This window comes from Cimex lectularius, unplaced genomic scaffold, assembly GCF_000648675.2.
Source record: "Cimex lectularius strain Harlan isolate CLEC.00 unplaced genomic scaffold, Clec_2.1 scaffold106, whole genome shotgun sequence".
NCBI lineage: Eukaryota > Metazoa > Arthropoda > Insecta > Hemiptera > Cimicidae > Cimex > Cimex lectularius.
In genome coordinates, this window is record NW_019392769.1 from 1,286,617 (window position 1) to 1,308,824 (window position 22,208).

The 22,208-nt window shown below is 33.9% G+C and overlaps 3 protein-coding genes across 3 annotated transcripts in view; 1 reads left to right on the forward strand and 2 right to left on the reverse strand.

Annotated features, from left to right (window-relative positions):
- Positions 1 to 522: 522 nt before the first annotated feature.
- LOC106662329 (ELL-associated factor 1) lies at positions 523 to 9,930 on the forward strand. The gene is made up of 6 exons (XM_014386355.2): positions 523 to 913; positions 1,076 to 1,304; positions 4,061 to 4,285; positions 4,346 to 4,484; positions 4,542 to 4,653; positions 9,188 to 9,930. Exons 1-6 carry the CDS (start codon positions 820 to 822, stop codon positions 9,286 to 9,288), a joined length of 900 nt encoding a protein of 299 aa, XP_014241841.1. The 5' UTR covers positions 523 to 819; the 3' UTR covers positions 9,289 to 9,930.
- Positions 9,931 to 11,066: 1,136 nt separating this feature from the next.
- Positions 11,067 to 15,334, reverse strand: LOC106662351 (chondroitin sulfate synthase 2). Its single transcript, XM_014386400.2, has 10 exons — positions 14,587 to 15,334; positions 13,976 to 14,127; positions 13,768 to 13,905; positions 13,488 to 13,703; positions 13,168 to 13,331; positions 12,931 to 13,108; positions 11,991 to 12,122; positions 11,786 to 11,932; positions 11,533 to 11,719; positions 11,067 to 11,471 (listed from the first exon to the last, which is right to left on the reverse strand). The coding sequence occupies exons 1-10, from the start codon at positions 15,224 to 15,226 to the stop codon at positions 11,164 to 11,166; spliced, it is 2,262 nt and encodes a 753-aa protein (XP_014241886.1). The 5' UTR covers positions 15,227 to 15,334; the 3' UTR covers positions 11,067 to 11,163.
- Positions 15,335 to 19,024: 3,690 nt separating this feature from the next.
- The window catches only part of LOC106662286, a 53,344-nt gene continuing 50,160 nt past the window's right edge, over positions 19,025 to 22,208 (reverse strand). The window contains exons 6-10 of the mRNA XM_024227552.1: positions 22,072 to 22,197; positions 21,858 to 22,010; positions 21,625 to 21,785; positions 21,367 to 21,543; positions 19,025 to 21,269 (exon numbers count right to left, since the gene is read on the reverse strand). Coding sequence (XP_024083320.1) covers positions 19,554 to 21,269; positions 21,367 to 21,543; positions 21,625 to 21,785; positions 21,858 to 22,010; positions 22,072 to 22,197 — 2,333 coding nt within the window. The 3' untranslated portion in view covers positions 19,025 to 19,553. The remainder of the gene's footprint in view (positions 21,270 to 21,366; positions 21,544 to 21,624; positions 21,786 to 21,857; positions 22,011 to 22,071; positions 22,198 to 22,208) is intronic.

A 22,208-nucleotide genomic window follows, 5' to 3' on the forward strand; every position in this document is an offset into this window, starting at 1 on the left:
GAAATTATTTCTTTCAATATTAATATTTAACAAACTGTCTGTTTATTTATATATTTGTTGTGTTTTGGTTTGGTTTTATTTTCATATTTATGGTTCGATGAAACATACACTATCATGTTTCATGGTGTCAGTGTTTGAATTTAAAATTTCAGAACGGAGTTAATTTTTATTACTTTCTATATTAATATTTAACATAAACTGTCTGTTTATTTATACATTAGCTATTTTTTGATTTGGTTTTATTTTCATATTTTTGGTTTGATGAAACATACACTATCATGTTTCATAGTGTCAGTATTTTAAATTTAAAATTTCCGAACGGAGTTAGTTACCGCTATGACCACGTGGCAGTGGATGAAAACGATGAATATTAAATGTACACATCTCATTTATTTAATAAATAAGTAAATTAAAATAATCAAATTAGTTTTTTATTAAAAGAAATAAAATTTAATCAAGGCTGTTTGTTCATTTTTTCAAGAAAAGCGAAAGATTATTTATCATTTCATATTTCCTTTATGTGGACGATATATAGACGTCAGTAATAAGAAAACAAATGTACTAATGTACCTGATGGTCTCAAGACGGAGTTATTTTATAGGTCAAGTAAAATATGAATGGACCTGTTTATTAATGTGAATCGATCGGTTTTTCGTGAAATTATGCCAAATCGCTTAAATCTGGCCGAGGAGAATGTTTATGTCGAACCTTGTCGTAAATCTGTAGGAAGTGAAATCTCCAGTTTGGCCACTTCCAGCCTTTAGTTTATATTTTCAATAATGTAATTGCTTTTTATCCTGCCAATAAATTTTTTATTTAATGGCGGACAAACTAGGGTTAGGGCCAGAACCGAGGGAATTGAAAATCGGCGACAGTTTCTCCAGTAATAAAATTGCATTCCACACACTGAGATGTAAGTAACTTTCCATATGTAGCCTATTTTACTCGGTCCCTTGTGGTCTTGTTGGGTCGAAATCCCGCCCGGGGACTTAGGAAGTGTGGCAAAGTGTTACCAGAAGCGTGGTCACGCGCTTTTACGTTTATTTCGAGCTTAATCGACACTTGGACTTTGCAGATGACTTCAAACCCGCCAGCGTCGTATCTGCCAGCAAGCATGCCTCGATCGAAGTGGGTGCCAACCACCAGATCACAGTCACACACTTGGAGTCTGCAGGCGCTCCGCAGACCGTCTTCAAAGGCTCGCAGAAACCGTACCACAAAGAATGCGTCCTCATTATCGACAGGTCCACGGGGGAAATCACACTGGAAAAACTTGCGACGAACATACAACTGAAGAAGACTCGGTCAGTCTCAGCCTTCTTTTGTCATCAATTACACCATAGTCAATCTGATTTTTCTTTGTACTCTTGCAAACGTTTTCTGGGCTGTCATGTTATGAACTCAATGATTATTTGTATTTTAAGTTTTTTCCTTATCGTGCCACCGCAAGTCATGAAACCATCCGTTCTTTAAATATTTGAAGATTTAAGCAATGGCAAGATTCCCTGCCTGCAAACACTGCAGATTCAGCAAATGTCTGTGTTCCACGTTGAGAGAAAAAAAACCGTCAAAAATAATATCATCTGATCTTAAAACATGTTTTTTTAAAAGAATAATTTGCTCTTTCATTTATTAAAACTGAAGCAGGACGAACGTAACATTTTTGAATCATGGTCTCAACTCGTTTTGAAAATATCTAAAATGACCACTCACATTTTGCCTGTTGTTCCTTAATTAAATAATAAAATAACTTTTTCTGAAACCTACATCACATCAGACCGCATCTCACGATTTCTAAATAAATATCGATTAATGGCCACTAATCACCACACAATGAAATCAGTCTTTCTGCTTAGGGATCATGGTTAAAGTTTAAGAACATTACCATATGGTGAGGGGGGAAATTAAGATCTTCACAAAGGAGACAATCTTCAGAGGATGAAGACCCAGTCCCCCAGAGTATGTGGAATTTTCCATAAGTGAATTTATTGTAAATGGTTTTTATCCGCAACATTAAAAAGGGCCATCGTACGGTCACCTAATGCAAGATGTAATAAACTGTATAAGTCCGGGTAGCCTCTGGGGTCGGCTGGGCACTTGCCAGCGAGATGGCATCTTTTGCAAGATATAAGTTAACACATGGGAGATGGGTCCACTGAAGCAACAAAAAAAAAGTCTAAAACTACTTAAAATTTAATCCATTTGCTTTATACAATCTTCTAGAAGCAGGATAGACTTGACAGTTTGAATCAATTGGTCTCAACTCGTTTTGAAAACATCAAAAATTACCAGTCAAATTTCACCTATTTTGTTCCTTAATTAAATAATAAAATTGATTATAACAGCCTTTCTGCTTAGGGATTATGGCTAAAGTAAAAAAAATAAATAAAAAAAAGCATATGGCAAAAAAGTCCCTTAAGATCTTTACAAGGATGAAGGAACCCCAGAAAACTGTATAAGTCCGGGTAGCCTCTGGGATCGGCTGTGAACTTGACAACAATATGTAAGTTAACATGTGGCAGATGGCTACGCCAAAGCCAAAAAAAAATTACTTGATCTAAAACTGCTTTAAATTTATTCCATTTGCCTTATTCAGTATTCTAGAAGCAGGATAGACTTGACAGTTTGATTCAATTGGTCTCAAATCATTTCGGTAACATTAAAAATTACTAGTCAAATGCCACATATAACTGGTGAAATCAGCCTTTTTGCTTAGGGATCTCGCGGTTAAAGTTAATAAAACGACCATATGGTGATAAAAAATAAGTCTCTTAAGATCTTCACAAATGGCATTAGTTCTCTATAATTTAATCCAATAAAGTACCCATATCTTCAGTAATTTAATCATAAATTGTCATATATATTCTTTATTAACACTCAGCACGACACACAAGAATGATACATCTACCCAGAAAACAAACATTTTGAGCCCTGAAGATGATCTGAATAATGATTGAAACGTTGGCACAATAAAGAAAATGTTTTCTAAAGCCTAGTCACACCAGACTGCATCTCACGATCTCCAAATAATCATTGGCTAATGGTAATTAAACACTATACACTTTTACAATAAAAGTTGTGAATCTAAAAAGATCTTATAATAAAATATGTAAGGTTTTGTGAAAGTTTAGCCAATTATACAATGAAGAAGAAAAAATTCATAATGCATAGTTATGGAATATCTATATATAAAACAATTCCGTGACTGTCAGACAACACACAGACCAAACCGCTGGATCTAAAGGGCTGAAATTTTGACAGTGCTTTTTTATAATGACATGGTTAGCCGCTAAGAAAGGATTTTTTGAAATTCCATCCCTAAGGGGATCATATGGACAATTTTTATCATGTATAAACAGAAGTACACTGAAGGAGAGTAGATTTTATGAAACGAGACATATTACAAAGCTGTACTAGCACTCTGCATCACATTAGAGAGGTACATTAAAACAAAAAAGAATCCCATGTGGACAAAGTTGCAGGTAAAAGCTAATTGTAGATACAAAACAGTTTAGTAGGCATAAAACTTTGGAAATATGATAACAGCTCCGAAGGTGGCATTCTTTATTTACTTTGTTACTTGAGAGCTTAACTTTTTTTTAGATTTTTTCATTTTAGAATCTTTGATCTTTCATTCAATTGGATTAGTTAAATGTGAAGCCTTTTGTATTAATGAAAATAAAAATGATTAAAGGTTATATTAAAAAATATTTGATAGAAAGAGTCGAGTTAGTGAAGAAAAATTAGGGGATGATTGGGTTGATTGTGCTTTGGGTGTGTTGGTGTTGTGTGTAGTTAGATAATACCACAATGAGAAAGTGCAGTATTTATTTTAAAGAATAAACTTCTTGTTATCTTAAAGATACCCTTCAATGACAACAAAATGATTTTTCATATTTTTACACATTTTTTTAAAAATGTCTTTTAAAATTTATTTCAAATACCATTGTAAACTTGCATTTATTGATTTTTTTTTATAATAATATTTATATGTATATTATTATTATATTTTTTTTTTGCTTTCTGAGTTTGAAAAATTAATAAAATTTTTTGAATAAAGGCAAGAGTCGCATAAACCGTCTGGTTATGGTCGACCTCCGACTCCGGTCGAAAAGAAGCCTTCTCCCCCGGGCTCCAGACAGAAGGCAGGGAGCGGGAAGAATGTCGGGGGCGTCGCCCGGCATTCTCCCTTACATGTGTCTCCGTCTTACCCTATGAGAAGCCCAGCACCGCATCCGGCCAGTTTTCACAAGTCTCCGCCTCAGGTCCACATCACCGCTTCCAGGTAAAGAAGACTATTTGTCCATCTAATAAAACGAAAAAATCTAATCCGACTCTCTTACAGTCCCACTCCGGCTGGGAGTCTTCCGATCCTAGATGAATTGAACGACAATTCATCTAATAGCTTCGATATATCCGCTGCGCTGAATCTCCCTGAGATCAAAACCTCGCCCGACTTCTCAGGGATCAACTTAAACGATGATGTAAGCTCTCTATTTAACTATCTTGAGGGATAGTGCTAATTGAATTTTGTTTTATAGGACGGCACCCCTGAAGTAGGGATACTTTCAGACTCATCATCGAGTTCGAGCAGTGATAGCAATTCATCAGATAGTGATAGTGAACCTGAGCCAGCTCCAAAAGTGATAAATGGTAAGTGTTAACTTTTAACTTTTTGATAAACTCTTGAACTATTATTTTAATTTAAAATCAAATCTGTAATTTATTTTAACCACCAAGGTTATGTAATGTATTACTAAAACAATCTTAAAATAAAATTAAAAGGATAGCAATCAATGAAATTAGTCTTAACTGAGGTTCAAGGTGAGGGTTTATTTGCATAAACAGAAAAAAAATTAGTACTAAGAACAACAGCTGAATACATATTTAGCATGCCATGCATTTATTACTGCCAATAACAACTTTATTATCTTAATTTTAGTTTAACAAATGACAATTATTTTCACTAAATTATTTTACATTTCAATATTTTTAAATTATATTCCGTGCAAATAATGATAAAACAAGCTATCCTAAGAGAAAAGAAATGTTTTCCAGAGTCTCACTGAAAAGTGAGTGGCATTAGTGAAGGGGCCCTCCTATTTTATACCATTCTGAATGCCCCCTACCTCTCTGATCTGCTTATCTCTTGTTGCCCGAGGTCGTTCTTGTTTATCGTTATTTGTACCTTGATTGTTTCGACAACATTGCCTTGAAGTGCATTTTATCTCGTCCGTTTATTAAAATAATCTGTAAAGGTCGTTACAAAGGTTACATTAATTTAAAAATCGCATGTTCCTTTTAATTCTCTTTTAAAAAGAAAAACACTTTTACCTAATCGAGAATTAAAAGGGCCCAGTCCAACTAGTTAAAAAGATAATTCATAATATTGTCAAGGGGGAAAAAATGGATTTTGTCATTAATCATTTTTATGAAAGATAACCTCATTGTCATGTATTGAGTTTGATTGTTTTTAATTAAAATTAATTAAATATAATTGATTAAAATACAAGATTAAATGCCAGGCAGTTATAAATGAAAGTATGGTCTGTAATATGATCACAAAACTGTCAATATTTTCTGTGAATTCTTGCCTCACAAAACAAACGTAATTTTATTTAACCCATCCTCCTCGCTAATAGATTGTGAGAAAAGTGAAAGTTCAAGACAACTTTAAACTTTGTCATGGACCCCTTATCAAGTTTGCCAGATATGACATCCTTGCAATTTTGTAAAAACAAAACAGTCTGGAGACTTATTTCATTTTATTTATTCTTTATTTTAGTTTATTCTTTAATTATATAGTAAATCTGGCACAGTTTGCAAAAAAACTCGCTGTATAAAAAGAAAAAAAGACTTGTTTTAAATTTAAATTATTATTTTTTTTAATTTAATTTTTAATCTTTTGTCATTGAATAATGAAAACTAAACAAAAGTTTCTCTTTAACCATGGAATTTTGAACTTTATAAATTAACTATTCCATTAATTTAGCTTCAGACTTATTCCTTTTTTTCCTCTTAATTTGAAATGGACACGTGTCTACTAAGTCGGGAATGGAACTTGTTGAATCACTTGTAAATTGTCTCTCGTATAGTTGGGAGTTGTAGTTCTTTGTGTATCCGGTTATTCCTCTCACCTATGTACCGCTCGGCATTTATCGCCATTCGCGCCATTTTATTTTGTAATATTTGCATCTGCTTTATTTTGGAAGAAGACGCCACTCCTGATATTTTGCACTCTTATGATAGATTTATAAATTAGCATAGCGAGTTTGGGCCTTATCTTGGATTTGCGGTTTATTATTGGATATAGCATACCCAGACAAGCATATCCTTCCGTCGCCTTTTTATTTATTGTGGTTCTTCCAGGATACCCTTCTGTTCAGATGAACACTTAGGTACTTTTCACAGAGGTGTCAGGAGGATTCCGTCGAATGTCATTTCCTTTAATTTGTAAGGCTGGAAAAGGAAAGTTTCTTATTTTGCAGAAGCTGTCATTGTTTTCTCCGTACACTTACTTTATCTTTGAAAAAATGCCATATTTATGAATTTGGCTTGAGTATTACATACCTATTGATTCCGTTCGGTTCATTTCGATTTTTGTGTTCCAGATTTTGTAAATAATATTAAGTATGTCAATCATAGTGATATCTCTCTCCATCATCTAATTAAGAATGTACTGGCTAATTTATAAAACTTTTAATTTACTACGTATACTGTAAGTAGCTAATTTTAAATACTTGAATGTGAAGGGTCTGCCTTAGATGTTGTTCTGTGAATAGGGTCCGCTAGCTAATAAGTTTAGAAACCCTGCTATAAAGAATTCATATTTTTGAAGCAGTTTTGGTATAATTAAAGAAAATTTAGATAATTATGTGATAAATATAGAATAAAAGTTAGTATGGCAATAGTTTGGGAGATGAAATATCGCTTAAGTAAGTAGTCCTCCTGATTCCTCCCCCCCCCCAAAAAAAAAGGCTACTGGTTAACCTGATTATTAAGCTTTATTACCGACATTATGTCCTTTTATATATATATACATTGAAATTACAAATAAACAATCATAAATTGTAGTGAGGTCTACAAAATTTTGAAACTCTGGTTCAGTTATTATCTATCATCCTGGTTTTCCTACAAAGGAGAAAGTCTTTGCGTATAGTCCATATACAATGTGTTTTTAATTTATTACCAGTTTCAGATTTAAACATTTTAATCACAAAATACAAGCAAGACTGAATTAATTACTCCTATGCAAAATCTATGGACATTGTTTACTAAAAAAAAAGTTAACATTTTTTATTTTACAGTTGTGTTTGTTTGTTTTCAAGACTAACAATGCCATAATCAAAACAATTAACAATTTATAAATAACAACACTTCATTTATAAGTCCGTAATATTTGGAAAATTCATGAAACTGAAAAATTTCTGTGGTTATTTTGAAAATAACATTATTTCTTCTATTGGCCATTTCCTTCAATTTAACATCTTTATAATTTTTCTGTTATCCAATCATATAAGTCACAGTCATATATTATATGTTTCCATGTTTGTTCATCTTTTCCACATGGAATCTGGGCTGTCAGTTACATGAAAATGTGATGAGTGTGCTCAATTTTATTCTTTCTCTAATGCAGGGGGATGTAAGTTCTTGTTATACTTCTCTTTTTCATCCGTCCATATCTTTTTGGATTCTGTAATACTCATATTCCTCTCTATTTTTTTTAACACGATAGGAACTATTACATCCCGTTTTATATGTATTTCTATTTGAACCCAAAACTTAACTTGACTTTTAATTTAAACTCGTGGAAAAATTAAGTAAACCTAATAAAATGAATGAAGATAATTTAAGTCAAGTACAATAGATTTGGCGATATCACAAGAATTGTAAAAAACATAAATACCAATATAATAGCAATTAACAATTTAAATAACCAAGCCAGATTTAGTTAATAAGTTAAAGTTTTAAAATCAATGTATAACCAAAAATATATCAAATAAATAGCCTAAGTAAATAAATTTAAACAATTTAAACGGATAAATAAATAAATAAATAATTTAAATAAGGCAACTATGTATAAATCAATGTTAATATAAATAGGCCTGATTATGGAAATTAAAGATTTAGTGTAATATATGCTTTACTCTCGTGTTTTCAACTAGTATTTGTAGAGTACCTTCCAATTTGTTGGCAAGTGGGATTTCTGTGTTCCATCATTTTATTAAAGAAGTTAACAGTCGTTTAACTTCATGTATATCCCATTTTTGTACTCTCTTGGAGGTGGGAGGTTAATTTTTGTGCAGGGGTTCGAAGAGGTTTCTAGTCTCAAAATTTTATTTTGTGTGAACTGTAATTTCTTTCAGTTTGACTTGGACATAGCAAGCGTACAGGAGGGCAGGCTATCTATCACTATTTTGTAGATGAGGAGTTTATTTCTGTAGTTCAGCACAGAGTTGCGAGACAAAGCAAAAAGTGGATCCTCATAGCCATTTATTTTTATTATTATTTTTTTATATATACTTATGTGACTAGAGAAGTTAAACTTGCTATCCAAAATAACATCTAATTCTTTCGTCTCAATTGGTAAGCCATTAACATAAACTTTGTCCTTAAAGATAGGGTGATTAGTAGTAAAAAAATATGGCCTCAGTTTTAAAAGTTTGCAGATTGTGATTTCTATGGTCTTTAATTATGCTTAAGGAAACTGTGCTATTTATTCTTACTGTTGATGAATTCACCGCCCTTTAAAAGCCATTGTAATGGCTTGTGGATTGCCAGAATTTCTGCCTGATTATTGGAGCACCAGAATGCGCATCTTTTGAGTTATTTTAATTTCTTTTTCACCTTTATAAATTATTACGGCGTAGTTCAGTGACGGCTTCAATATCAGAATTTTCCATTTCCTCTCCGAGAACATTTCTTCTACTGGGTGTGGCCATTCCTTTGCATCCACCTATGGGTTGTTACTGGGGAAATATAACACCATTCAGCGGGCCAATCAGTGGTCGGAGGCTTAAAATAAACAGAACTTTAATTAAAAAATTTAGTTAATTAATTTTAATAAGAAAACAAAATAAATTACGCTTTGGCGTAAACAACTTATAATGTTATTATTTTTAAGTATTTTTTTTGTTTTAAACCATTTATTTTCAGTGTTATTAATTTTGTTCTTTTTTTTTTTCAGGCCATGTGAATGGTAAAAGTTCACCATCGTTGGCATCTATGCCCGAACACTTACTGAATGAAGACCTCCAGCTCTCAGAGTCGGGGTCAGATTCGGACTGAAATCCTCTCTTATCTTTTTTCTCCAACTCTCTTTAATCTATCTATAAATATTATAAATAATTATAAATACTCTTTCGTGTACATAACAAAAAGTGAAGAAATTGGCAGGGCCTTTATTCCAGGAAACGCCTAGAATGTTGCAATTCTAAACTAGGAAACAATTTTGTTATTTTTTAATTTAATCTCCTCTGTGTTGTTATAAATTAATTTGTATTTTGTTAAATATTAATTGTTCAATGTCTGCTACCGCATGGAAATGCTCAATGAAAAAAAAAAAAATCACGACTTATTTTTTATTGGTAGTAGGTGGTGCATTATGATTAAGTTTAAACGAAAACAAACCAATTCCTTCCCTATTTTAAAATCGAATTAACTGTCTTAGCTTCCAACGCGATGAGTCGAACTTGTAAACCGACCAATTTATAAGGATAAAAAAAGCCAACACGTACCATCACAAGTCGCCGTCGCTGAGTTTCTTGCCGATTGATAAAGAAAAAGTAAAATATTTTGTATTGTAAAATGAAATCGGAGTCCATTTTCAAGTGCCCTTTGTATAGAATATTTTAACCCCTGTTATTGGAAAGTGAATCGTATGTGTAAGGTTTGTTGTGTATGCTATTCAGTCGAAGAAAATAAAAAATATTAAAAAAAAGTCATTATTGTTAGTCCTAACCTTATTATTTTTAGTTCCCTAGTTCTCCTGGTCCGCTTGACCAATTAATATCTCAATTAATTAAGGTTTTTAGTTGTGATAAAAATCAGAGAGAATGAAATAGATTACACATTTGAAAAATGGCAAAAAGGAGGGAAAATTCAAAAAGATGGGGTTGAGATGGGAAATTAAGTGTCCGAGTGGATGAGGTCACGAGAGCTCAAGTGGTAGAGCAGCAGCGTATCTAGCAGAAGATTGTGGGTTCGAATCCCGTTCGTGACACTGACTTTTTTATCTAAACTAAAAACCTTAATTGAAAATTATTTTTAGTATGTAACATCTGGATCTTACTTATATTCATGAAGGAAAAAAAGAAGCCCTCTCTGTCTCTTGGTTGCAGCTCGTCTTCGTACCAGAGAAGTGGTATCCTTGGCCGTTTCCACACTGATCATCACACCGTCATCTCACAAAACAATACTCCCCTGTGCTAATTACAGTCAATGCAGGCAAAAATTTTAAAATTGAATTAATTGTCTTAGCTTCCAACGCTACGAGTCGAACTTGTAAACCAACCAATTTATAAGGATAAAAAAGTCAACACTCCAAGTCATCATCGCTGAGTTTCTTACTGATTGATAAAGAAAAGGTTTCCAGTTAAGAGTAAACTGTCTTTTAAAATCTCACATCTTCTGGATGCTCTTAAATTGTTATAAATCAATATAATAAAACTTAGGGCAATGGTTAAGGCATTAACACGGCGCTCATCACTGTAAGGTAAAGGTCCCGGGTTCGAATCCAGCCGCCCTGCACTTACCGCTATGGTATGTAAGTGCATCATTCTAGAGATTTAACGCAAAGATGATAGATTTTGTGTCTAAGTGCGAGCAGTTTGATTTTTGATAATTAAAGTGTTATCAGTGTGTTTTCATAGCATTGTGATGTGACGACCGGTGGAACATTCATACACATACGTGTATCATTCACCTAACATCAAGATTTTATCATAGATTCGTCAAATTTTTCAATAATGGATAGTTATTTTTGAATTATCATTGACATGGTTAAACATAAGAAAGATGGAACAAAGGGTTCAGAAGGAAATAACAAAAATTGAACAATATTTTTTAAATTTTACTACTTTCTTTTTTTAATTATTGATTATAAAAAAATACTAGCCTAAAATAATTTACCTAATTCATACAGCCTTTTTTAAATAAATAAAACTACATAGTTCTTAATTTGTCTTTGTAATCTAGAACGATTTGGCCAAGTTGACTTCTTGTCGCCATTGGACTACTACACCGACTATATTCAGTCGGGCCGATGATATCAGTCTTAATCTCATGACAATCTGCCCTGTGAAGCTTGAGAGACGGTTCGGTGGTACGCAGGACGTTCATGTCCTGCCTTGAGAACAGATCTAACAAAGATTTCACTTTGCCGGTCTCTTTTGATTCTTTGTAGAAGTAGAACAATTTGGCGATATCTTTGTCGCTCTTTACCACAGGGAGGTAGGTGATGTTCGAACGCGCTGGACAAATTTTAAAATATTAATATTAAAAAAAAAATTAAATGAAATTAATATAAATTACCTGCTGTATAATCGTTCAAGTAAAACGATAAATGACGAGTGTTGTCAATATCAAAACGGCCAGAATTTTTATGGATTTCCAAAACAGTGTTCCGCTGCGAGACATTCCTGAACACTATTTCAGGGTTGTACTCGGTGAAAGGTATCGGGCTGTACACTTGTTTCCCAGTTATTGTTCCCATTCGTACCTTACAAAAAATATACATATTTTTAAAAAATTTCCAACTCTTTAATATGAAAGTGGGAAAAATTACTCGATTTAAATAGTCGCTACGCAGTTCCATATTTGGCTCTGTGAACAGTATGAGCGATTCTTGCGACAGCTTTTTGCTTACGAGATCCGTCATGGCAAAATACGTCAAGTGGTCCTCCAAAGGAGCTTTGTGGTCAACTTCGGGCAACTACAAGTCGATTCATTTGTATAACTTACAAAAAAAATTATTAATGTGAAAGTTTTACCCTTATTGAAATCCAAGCGATTTTACAATCCCTGTGCTTTTTAGAGCTTAAATCTGTCGCCAGGGCTTTGATTTCTTTAAACACATCTGCTTCGTGTCCTTTGCCTGGTGCTCTTGGCTCATAAAGCAAAATCTAATTAAATGTGTAACTATTAATATACTTAATTGAAGGCTTTGTCTTTAACTGATATGAAAAGCTTCTTAACACATTTGTTACAGCACTGATTTGTAAAGACTCTCGAGATACAGAAAAATTATTAATTAAATTTTTTTTCCAAAAAATTGTAAATGGTCAAATTGAAAAACAGTCTTTACAGTAGCGATTACAAAAATACCTCCAACGGCCTACTACAATCTTCGAACGTGAGGATTTTCTAGAAGAGGAGCGTCGATCCAGAAAGACGGCCGTAATGAGTGTGTTAAGATATAGTACAATATTATAAATAATTCCCTAAATTCACTATTTTTCGTGGTCCGCTTGACCAATTAATATAATTCAATTAATTAAGGTTTTTAGTTGAGATAAAAAAGTCAGCGTCACAAGCGGGATTCGAACCCATGACCTTCGGCTTGATACACCGCTACTCTTCCACTTGGGCAACTTCCCATCTCAACCTCACCTTTTGAATTTTCCCTCCTTTTTGCCATTTTTCAAATGTCGTGTAATCTATTTGATTCTCGGCGACAAATGAAATGGCCACGGAGAGGTTTAGTGAAGTACACTTCATTTTAATTCATTAAATTCACTATTTTTTGTGGTCCGCTTGACCAATTAATATCATTCAATTAATTAAGGTTTTTAGTTGAGATAAAAGCTCAAGTGGTAGAGTAACAACGTATCAAGCCGAAGGTCGTGGGTTTGAATCCCGCTCGTGACGCTGACTTTTTTATCTCGACTAAAAACCTTAATTAATTGAATTATAAATAATAAATTTACTTACAAGGAGTAAAAATGTAAGATCTGTCTGTGAGCAGGTATTAGAATATTTCTTCATAAATTCTGAAGCCGGTTGATTGTCATTCGACTGAACAGGAAGGAGCATGAATATCCTGGTGCTCTCAGTGACATAGGGCATTGGGAGCAGTTCTACTTTTCCCAAAGGCTTGCTCACCTCTATTCTACATTTCAAATTAATTAATAAAAACAAATATTTAGGGCTGTATTAGAACAAAAATACCTTTTTACTACTTCCTTCCCAGTATTGTCTTTGAATCCGAGATCTAGTATGTAGTCTAAGCCTCTAGACGCATCGAACCTCCTGTAGCCGTTGACCAGTCTTCTGAAGTGAAGTTCACTGGGATAGCGGGACATTACCCAGTCCACTGATTTGTTCAGGGCATTCTTTAAAAAAAAGTATTAATTAAAAATATAATAATAATAAATAAAAGGAGAAATAACTTTATTAGGACTCACGGAAATCCTAAAATTGCTGCATTGAAACAAAATTGTGAAGTTAAAATAAATAAATAAATCTCAATATATAAAAACAATGCTAACCAAAATATCCTGACGGTCTGGCCCAATCAAGGGTTTATAGTTTTGAAAATCAGACGGTAGATAGATATTGTCCAGGTCAAAATGTTGCCAGGCGAGAAGGTCAAATCTAGTCGGGGGTGTCATTGGTGGATAACTGCCTGGTGGCCAGGCCGAATCTTTCTTATCGAACTTTTCCTCAAGCCTTGCTAGTTCATCTCGGACTTGTAAAAGATGTTTCTGATTAAAAGAACAACAATTTTCGTTAAAAAATTTCTTGTATAGATTTTTAAAAAAATTTTACCTTGCAAAACATCATGTGGAGTTTGTAAAAAACGTTTGGATCAGATATGGGATAATAACTCAAACTTGAGCCCAAGTCCAGGCTTTCGAGTCGGCTTTCGTCTTCCGGTTTCAAGAAAACACTCTCAAAAACATTTCCCTAAAGGAAAACACTCATAAGAGCAAATCAAAACGCAATATACTGACATAAATTTTAATCCGGAACATACTTGAACCATTTGTACACAAGGCAGCTGCGAAGCATGGAGGATGCAACGGCCGACGTTAGCATCGTGAGAATCGGAAAAAGAATTCTTGACACACCAGTCGAGTGATGGACGTATTTTTTTAAGAACTGAATTACTAAGTAAAATTCCTCCATCTTGAAAAAAAATTGTATACATTAAAAAGCAAATAATAGATAAATGATATAAAATTGTATGGGGAAAATAAACAATTGGTTAAATTCAGCTTATATAAAGGGAGAATATATAAAAAAAGATATATAATTGTGAGAGATCTTGTTGAGGTCTGCAAGGTGCTGAAACTGTAGTTTGATTGTTTTCAACCATCTTTGTCTGCCTATGCTTAATTTGTTCATTCAGACTAGTTTTGACATTTCACCACCTTCAGTGATGGATAATTAGACCAGGAATATTGAAAATTACCAAACTGCAAAGATTCAGTGAAGATGATGGAATGATGCGGATGATAGACTAAACTCGCAAGAATAAGCAGACCATGTTATTAATTACCAAACTATTCAACTCATCGCAAAACCCAAATAAAATCTCTAAATATTTTGCATTAATGTAAAAAATAATGCTTGTATCATAAGTACCTAGAGAGCAAAATGGAGAACCTTCACCAGCCGGCTTGCCTCCTGCATGAATGTGTTCGCTCACGCTTATTTTCTTTATGATAGTTTCAAGCTGTCTTGCATTGACATAGGTGGTATCTTTTGAAATAAAGAAAAAGTCAAATTCTTCCAAGAAGTTGTCCGTCAGGTATTTAATGACATGAAACGGCTTTAGATTCTCTTTGGTATCTTTGAACCCAATGATGCCGGGTAGTTTCAGATCGGATGCTCTGGCGTTCTCCGCTCCGACAGCATCCAGGAAGAACATAATTTTGTTCAAGTACGGCAAGGAGGTCCTGTTCACCGCCAAAGCCAGGGAGCCGACAGTCTTCTCTGTAGTCATCACACCCATGAATAACCGTTGCCTGATACCAAGCTCTGTCGAGTAGTACCTCGGTCGGACCAGGTTCTTCGGCACTTTCTTCGCCCTTTGCGGCTTGCCGGCAAAGTTGATCTTGGGTTCAAACTCATCGGACCTCAGAGCGTTGTCCTGTACGTCCAACAACGAACCGACCTGACAGTTCTCATTCAAATACCTTGTCACCAAGAAACTCAAAGACAAACCTAATATTATACTTAGAATTATGGGCGTATTCTGATTCAACATACGCCAAACACCCATTTTTGATGCCAGAATTTATTACATAATTTAAAATAAATACTTCTTATACGACTAAAAGAAACAGAAATCAAGAAAAGAATGATTTTTAGTTTATCAATGGTTCAAGGAGGTAATTCTGTTGTAATACATCTTCTGCTCTTCACGGAAATATCATGCAACAAGAATTTCTGCGCCAAAATTTAACTACAATATAAAAAAAAAACTAGATTTTGTAAAATTAGAAGTTTGTTAACTTTTCTGTCCAGTTTGATTTCAAATTATTTAATCAACTTATGTACACCATGCAACTTGTATAACTGCAACTAAAACAAGCTTGGTCATTTCTGATCATTTTGGTTCGTCAACCACATTTTGGCTAGTTAGTCTGAGAGTTTTTTTTCCTTCAAGAAGAAATTAAACAATATTAAAACAGTTATTTTGGTCTGTCTATCCTCGCTTTGTTCTTTTGCAATATGTGTTTTGGTATTTTGAATGCTGGGTTTATCAGAAAACTGAAGATGGTGAAATGTCGCTACAATATTTAAAAAAAACAAAAAAAACTAGATTTTGTGAAATTGAGAAGTTTGTTAACTTTATTGTCCAGTATGATTTCAAGTTATTTAATCAACTTATGTACACCATGCAACTTGTGTAACTGCAACTATTACACCAAAAAAATGAAGCTTGGTCATTTCTGATCATTTTGGTTTGTCAACCACATTTTGGCTAGTTAGTCTGAGTGGTATTTTTTTATTATTTTGTACTGTAATTCTACCAAGCTACAAGTTACATCCATCACTCAAAATACCTCAAGGAGAAATTAAACAATATTAAAACTGTAATTTGGTCTTTATCAGTTATTTTGGTCTGTCTAACCTCACTGTGTTCTTTTGCAATATGTGTTTTGGCATTTTCAATGCTGGGTTTATCAGAAAACTGAAGATTATGAAATGCATCTGGTAGACAAATGTCATTTTGAAACAAGCCCTGAGGATTTTGGCTTTTCATCTCATTAGACAAAACCAGCGAGAATATTCATCACATCGGATATGACAAACCTACAGATTCATCGGCCTGAAGATCTCAAGAATTTTTGTTATTCATTATATTCGTAATTTTCCTTTGAAATTAATACATTTTATAGATATGAGAATTAGGCTAATTCTTGCCGTTGAAATTATTTTGATCCGCCATCCATGCTGTTTTGGTCTGACAAATTTTGGATTTTCATCTTCTGTGGGTTCCCTCTCTTTGGAGCCGTAGGGGGTTTCCTCTTCAGCACTTAAATTTTTTCTATTGTACTATTGTGACTTTTTCTCATGGGTATATGTTATCCAGGTCAATATTCCGCAGGAATGGCTTTCCTATACACCATAGCCTTTTCCAAGCTATTGCATAGGATATATTTTATTGTTTCTGTCTCTTCTAGACATAGTCAACATTGGTCATCAATCAGTAGTCTCTTTTTTTTAGTGGTATTTTACTGGAACATAAATATACATTTTAGGTCCTTTCTATTGAGTACAATTTACCCTTTCACCCATTGGGTTGATTTTATGAGTGGTCTTTTTGCTTGCCTCATGCCTGGCTTACATTCCCTCTATTTGTGTCCTTTAGTTACTCAAGATCCCAGTTTTCTTTGAATGTGTGTTTTGGCAGTTCTATACAAGTTTTGAGTTGGCTTGTAGAGCCTTTAGCCTGGCTATCTTTGGTATGTGGTTGGTCCCTTGAGATGTATGTTATTCATCTTCTGTAGTTGGTCTGTTATTTTCCTTAATTTTATTTTTTTCTGTTCTACTGTAGTTACTCTGTTTCAAGTTAAATCCACTCCTGACCTCAAGGAGACATCAAACAATATGAAAGCTGTAATTTGGTCATTATGATCATTTTGCTCTGCAAATCGTCACTATGTTGATCCGTCAGAAGGGGTTTTTCTGCAATATGCGTATTGGAGCGTCAATGCTGGGTTTATCAATCACAAAGATGGCACAGTGTTGAAATATGGATGAAAGAACATAATTGCTGGTGATCAAATTACAAGGCACCAGTACTACCACAAATGTTTTGTCAGCCCCTTTTATGCTTGTAAAACCGTCTAAAAGTGACAATTGAGAAAACAACTTGCATTGGAGCTGGTTGTGCACAGTGGCTCTTGAAATATGCACAACAGACCAAAAGTGTGGATGGCATACCAGGTTGATCAAATATCACCAAATATTACACCACCAGTCCCATCGACTGCCAAAGCTCACCAAGAATTTTTGCAAGTTCATGTAAGTATTTTCGTTTAAAATTAATATACTGTAAATACGAGAATAAGGCGTACAGCTTGAAACTTGGTCATTACCAATTATTTTGAATCATCATGGCCGAAGCACATCTGACAGACCAATCCGAGTAAAGGAGACCAAATTTCCAGGCTCATCACCCCGCAGACATGGAGAAATCTCACAATTTATTTCAGCTTGATATTTGCATTTTGGTTTGTTATTCTTGCCGTTTTGGTCTGCCAGGCACATTTTGGTAGCCCTTGCTTCATTTTGTGTGATCAACTGTTTGTTCTATTAAGCTGGTTATAGCAGATCAAAATATCATAAAACGAGTAAGCTACGAAGTCAAAAATATTAAGGTACTGTTAGATTTGTAGTTTCTGGTCATTTTTGTATGCTATCATTCCTGTTTAGGACTTTTCTTTCAGATACATGTGGCACAGGGCTTTTTGCCATATTCAATGGGAGTTTTGGGTCTGACATACAAAACCAGCATAAGTAGGCAGATAGAATGATCAGAAATGACAGTTACAGTTTCAACCCGTAGACCTCAAGAAGAAATCTCACAAGTCTTGTTTAACATGTTTCACAATGAAACGATAGAAGACTTAAATGTAAAAAACAATGTCGGGTAAAAAGAAAGAAAACATTTCTTTATATAATAATGTATATATTATTTTACATAAAATCTGTGTGCATAACTTATTATAAAAATAAATAATTTATTTCATGCTAGAGGCTAACAGAGAATAGAAAGGCACTGGTGCTAAGACAACATGGGGAAATGGAAGATACAGGTCTGTTCCATCACAAATTAAAGGATTGGAATGAAAATACAGCTACATGGGCGTAAACAAATTACGTTACTAGCGCTTGAATTAATACTGCAAACCATATTTTTTTTGTAATAATTTGATTTTTAAAAAATTTCATATCTGCTTATAACATTTTTTAATTTTATAAAAATAATGATTTCATGATAAATATATATATTTTTGTATTTTAACGAGCACAAGCTTTGGTTTGGTTTTATTGTCACATGAATAAACAATAAAGGCACAAATTGTGTATTGCAAAATTATCACATTTTGTACGATTAATGTGCCTGTACTCAGATTATATATTTCATATAATGAATTACAAATTCTATAATTAAAAAATTGCAACAACAAATGATACTAAGTAAGTATTTAATGTGTTAATAGAATTTTTGTCCATATCTAGGCTAAGTGTTTGTTTTTTACTCATTTGAAGTAGGATCATTCAAAAATACATAATTCCCCAGTAAAAATACAAGCTTCCCGTAAACAAATAAAATGAAATGACTTATAACGGTGAAAATATGTACAAATGTGATGTTATATTGCATTTATATACAACGTTACTGTATATTGTCCAAAACACAATTTTTTAGAATACAACCACAATTTAAAAAAATAAAAATAAAATAAAATAAAAAATAAAAGTAACACTAGAAAAACAAGAAAAATATAAACAGAAAAACCTTACAAAATAAATACAGAAAACTGATAAAAATCAATATTTACACTATCTTTCTTTAAATATCTGTGTACAATTTTAAAATTTGATGCTAGAAACAACCATTTTATACAATTTTGATATTAAAACAAAAACAAATTGAGCAAAATTTTGAAGCCCATATTTTAAATCTTATATAAATGCCTGTCTCATGCAGTATTCGTTTAAATAAATAACAATTTACAAGAATTGTTAAATGTTGTAACAGATCTTAAATATTTCAGCTAATCGAAGATTGAACATTGAATATTTCTTTCCACTTAAATATAAAAAGGGCAACATTTTTGACTGAATTAATAAATCTTTTTGCAAAAATATATTCAAATATTGTCCTGGAAAATTTCTGACTTTCCATAATATATATTTCCAATTTTGTAAGCTTAATGACTACGTCGCTAAAACAATGTTTCGCACATTTCATGTAACCAAGTTTCAATTGAAATTTCTAATTTCAATGATGTGAAATGTGATTTTACATTTTTAAAATTAAAAATAAAACAAGTTATAGCAAATAAGAAGTCAATGTAAAGATATCAGCACTATTGTGCTGGAACTATTTCTTCTGTCGGTTTAGGGGGAGGCTGAGCTGAAGGGATATTATTATTAATTGGAGGTTCACTACAATCCATTTTTTCAAGCGGAGGCTCAGTTTTTGACGGGGGTGGTTGGGGAGGAGGAGGCAAAGGGGGAAGAGCGGCTTCGCTTACTGGTGGTGCTTCACTGACTGCTGGTTGGGGTAATTTTGGTGGTTCAATCGGTTTAGAATTGGCTGAGGTCGATGCTGGTGTATGGTTAGTTTTATCGGGCCTGTCTTCAATTTTTAAGGGCGACTTTGACCTTGGTATTCTTTGAATTGTTGGAGGTGAATCCAAGGAAGGGCGGGTAATGTTATGCAAAGGATTGAACATCATATTTATAGAAGGTCGGAGGGAAGCGTGAAACGCCATCGACCTCAAGAGGTCCGTGTTACTCCCTACGAGCAAGGATGAGGAATCTGGGTTCGAATAAGGATTGTGAAATCCAGAATAAAATAAATGATAAGGATTAGTAGGAGGGAGAAATGGGCTGGTATGTGCAGGACTAGGCATAGCAGGGCCCCATGAAGTCTTATCTGAAAAAGGTTTCAGATTTTTTGGCGCACCTGGTGTATAAGGAGGTGGTAGTTTTGTTGGAGACCTAGGTTTCTGCAGTTCCTTGTGTGTCGGTTCTTCACTACCTGCATACATGGGTTTAACCCCTGAAGCCGGATTTCCCAAATATCTCGGCATGTTGCGCATTTTGAAGAATCTAGGTGGTTTAGACATATCACAATTTTGTTTCAGTGTTAACATGGTAGTCCTATCTATACTCGGATTCCACTGTTTTGTAGGTGAAGTCAGGGTTTTGTATTTAATAGTCTGCTGAGGTTTTCGTTCTGGCTTTAAAGTCTTCGCCTGTGGGGTGTTTGCAGGATGCGGAGGGAGATTTGGACTTGCAGGGTTATTGGGTTTTGGTGTAGGGGACACAACAGGTCGAATTGTAACTGATGTATTTCCGATAACTCTTTCATTTGGACTCAATTTACTCACTATTTTATTAAGTGTCTCGCTTTTCTCTTTGAACTTTCCAGGGAGAACTCGACTTATGCTCAATTTGTTTACTTCGACACTGTTTAAGTTTTTTTTTACTTGGTCCTTAGTTACTTTACTAACACTTAGTATAGGTTGTGTCGACGACCGCGGAACTGAACTGAATCCTGATGGGGTCATAGTGAGTTTTGTTCCCGGAATGGAAACTGCCGGACCGTTAGACTGGAGTGTAGGCTGAACTTCTGTTCTAGTACTACTTGTCGTAATTGTAGTAGTAGCAGTCGTAGTCAACAAAGAGGCTGTTATTGCAGACATGCTAGCTGTCGGATGTGTCGGAGGAGCAGTCGACTGAACTTTACACACAGGCGCTTCAACTGCTGGTTTCGGGGAACACTCACTGTTCTCCATATTCCTTACACTCATCACACCATTTTCACTTATTTGCAGCTGGACCTCTTTCCAGCTTTCAGAGTTCAGCGGTTTGGCCTCTAATTTCCCGACATTTTTTTCAACGCTGTCATTTGGTTTTACCTTAGTTTCGTCCTTGTCTGTTTCCATCTTAACATCAGCTTCTTGTTTTGGAGATTCATTTTCAACTTTCTCTTCCTTTTTTTCAACAGGAGGCATCAACTTGATCGTCTTCTTTTTCAGTTCCAATATCCGATATGTTAATTGAATAGGAACTTTCTGTAAAGTAGAAATTTTATGAAAACACCATATTATGAAAAGGGAATACCAATTTAATAATTTAGATTTTGAGCATCATAAACAACTTTTCACTCACCCTCCTACACTGATAAGTATAGACAATGTCCATTAAAGTAAGATTTTCTTGAAGGAAGTCATCTTTAAAAAATATGTTTACTTGATGAGTTGGCAAAAGACTGAATTTGCCTCGTATAAGTTTTGAAAGATGTGCAACAGTGATAGATGCCGGACAGTGAAAGTATCTTTTTGGTACCTAGAAAAAAAGAAATAAAAGAAAATTGTTAATAAACAAATTAACACAATAAAATAAGAATTCATTTTTAGAGGACTTTACCTGTTCTGGATTTTTATCATTTTGATAATCTAAACTGATTATAAGAAGTTCATCCGGAAAGAGGATCGGAGTCGTATCTGTTATTTCTCCCCTATCTTCAGGTACTGACGGTAATAAGTTTGGATTTTTCTCATAAAAGGATACCCTTCTTTGCATTTCATCTACAAAAATTAAAAAACTGTCAATACAAGCTGCACAAAATAAATCAAAATTTATTAACACATTACACGCACCTTTGAAAAGGGATGGGACTAGCTTATAGACAATATTCTGTAAAGTTTTATCACTTCTGATATTTAAAAGGGGGAACGTTTTATGAATTTGAACATCACAGATAGGACAGTATTTGTTCTTTTCCAAATACTTGACTATACAGCTTTTACAAACTGCAAAACAAAAATTGAAATTAATTTCGGTTTAATGAAGTAAAGTTATCTAATTGCATACATGAATGGAGGCACTCGATGATTGTAGTCGCATCAATATAGTATCCTCCGCACAGAACACAAAGCAAATGTGGATTTACGTCTGTGATCTTTATTCTTTTTGGACTGTGCATATTTTTTCTCATTTAAACAATCAAC

Coding starts and splice junctions, on each gene's coding strand:
- LOC106662329 (XM_014386355.2), top strand. CDS start 820: ATGGCGGACAAACTAGGGTTAGGGCCAGAACCGAGGGAATTGAAAATC. Junction 1,305..4,060: donor ATACAACTGAAGAAGACTCG/GTCAGTCTCAGC, acceptor TTTTGAATAAAG/GCAAGAGTCGCATAAACCGT. Junction 4,485..4,541: donor GGATCAACTTAAACGATGAT/GTAAGCTCTCTA, acceptor TTTGTTTTATAG/GACGGCACCCCTGAAGTAGG.
- LOC106662351 (XM_014386400.2), bottom strand. CDS start 15,226: ATGGGTGTTTGGCGTATGTTGAATCAGAATACGCCCATAATTCTAAGT. Junction 14,128..14,586: donor TTCTCCATTTTGCTCTCTAG/GTACTTATGATA, acceptor TTTTTTTTCAAG/ATGGAGGAATTTTACTTAGT. Junction 12,123..12,930: donor ATCTTACATTTTTACTCCTT/GTAAGTAAATTT, acceptor ACATTTAATTAG/ATTTTGCTTTATGAGCCAAG.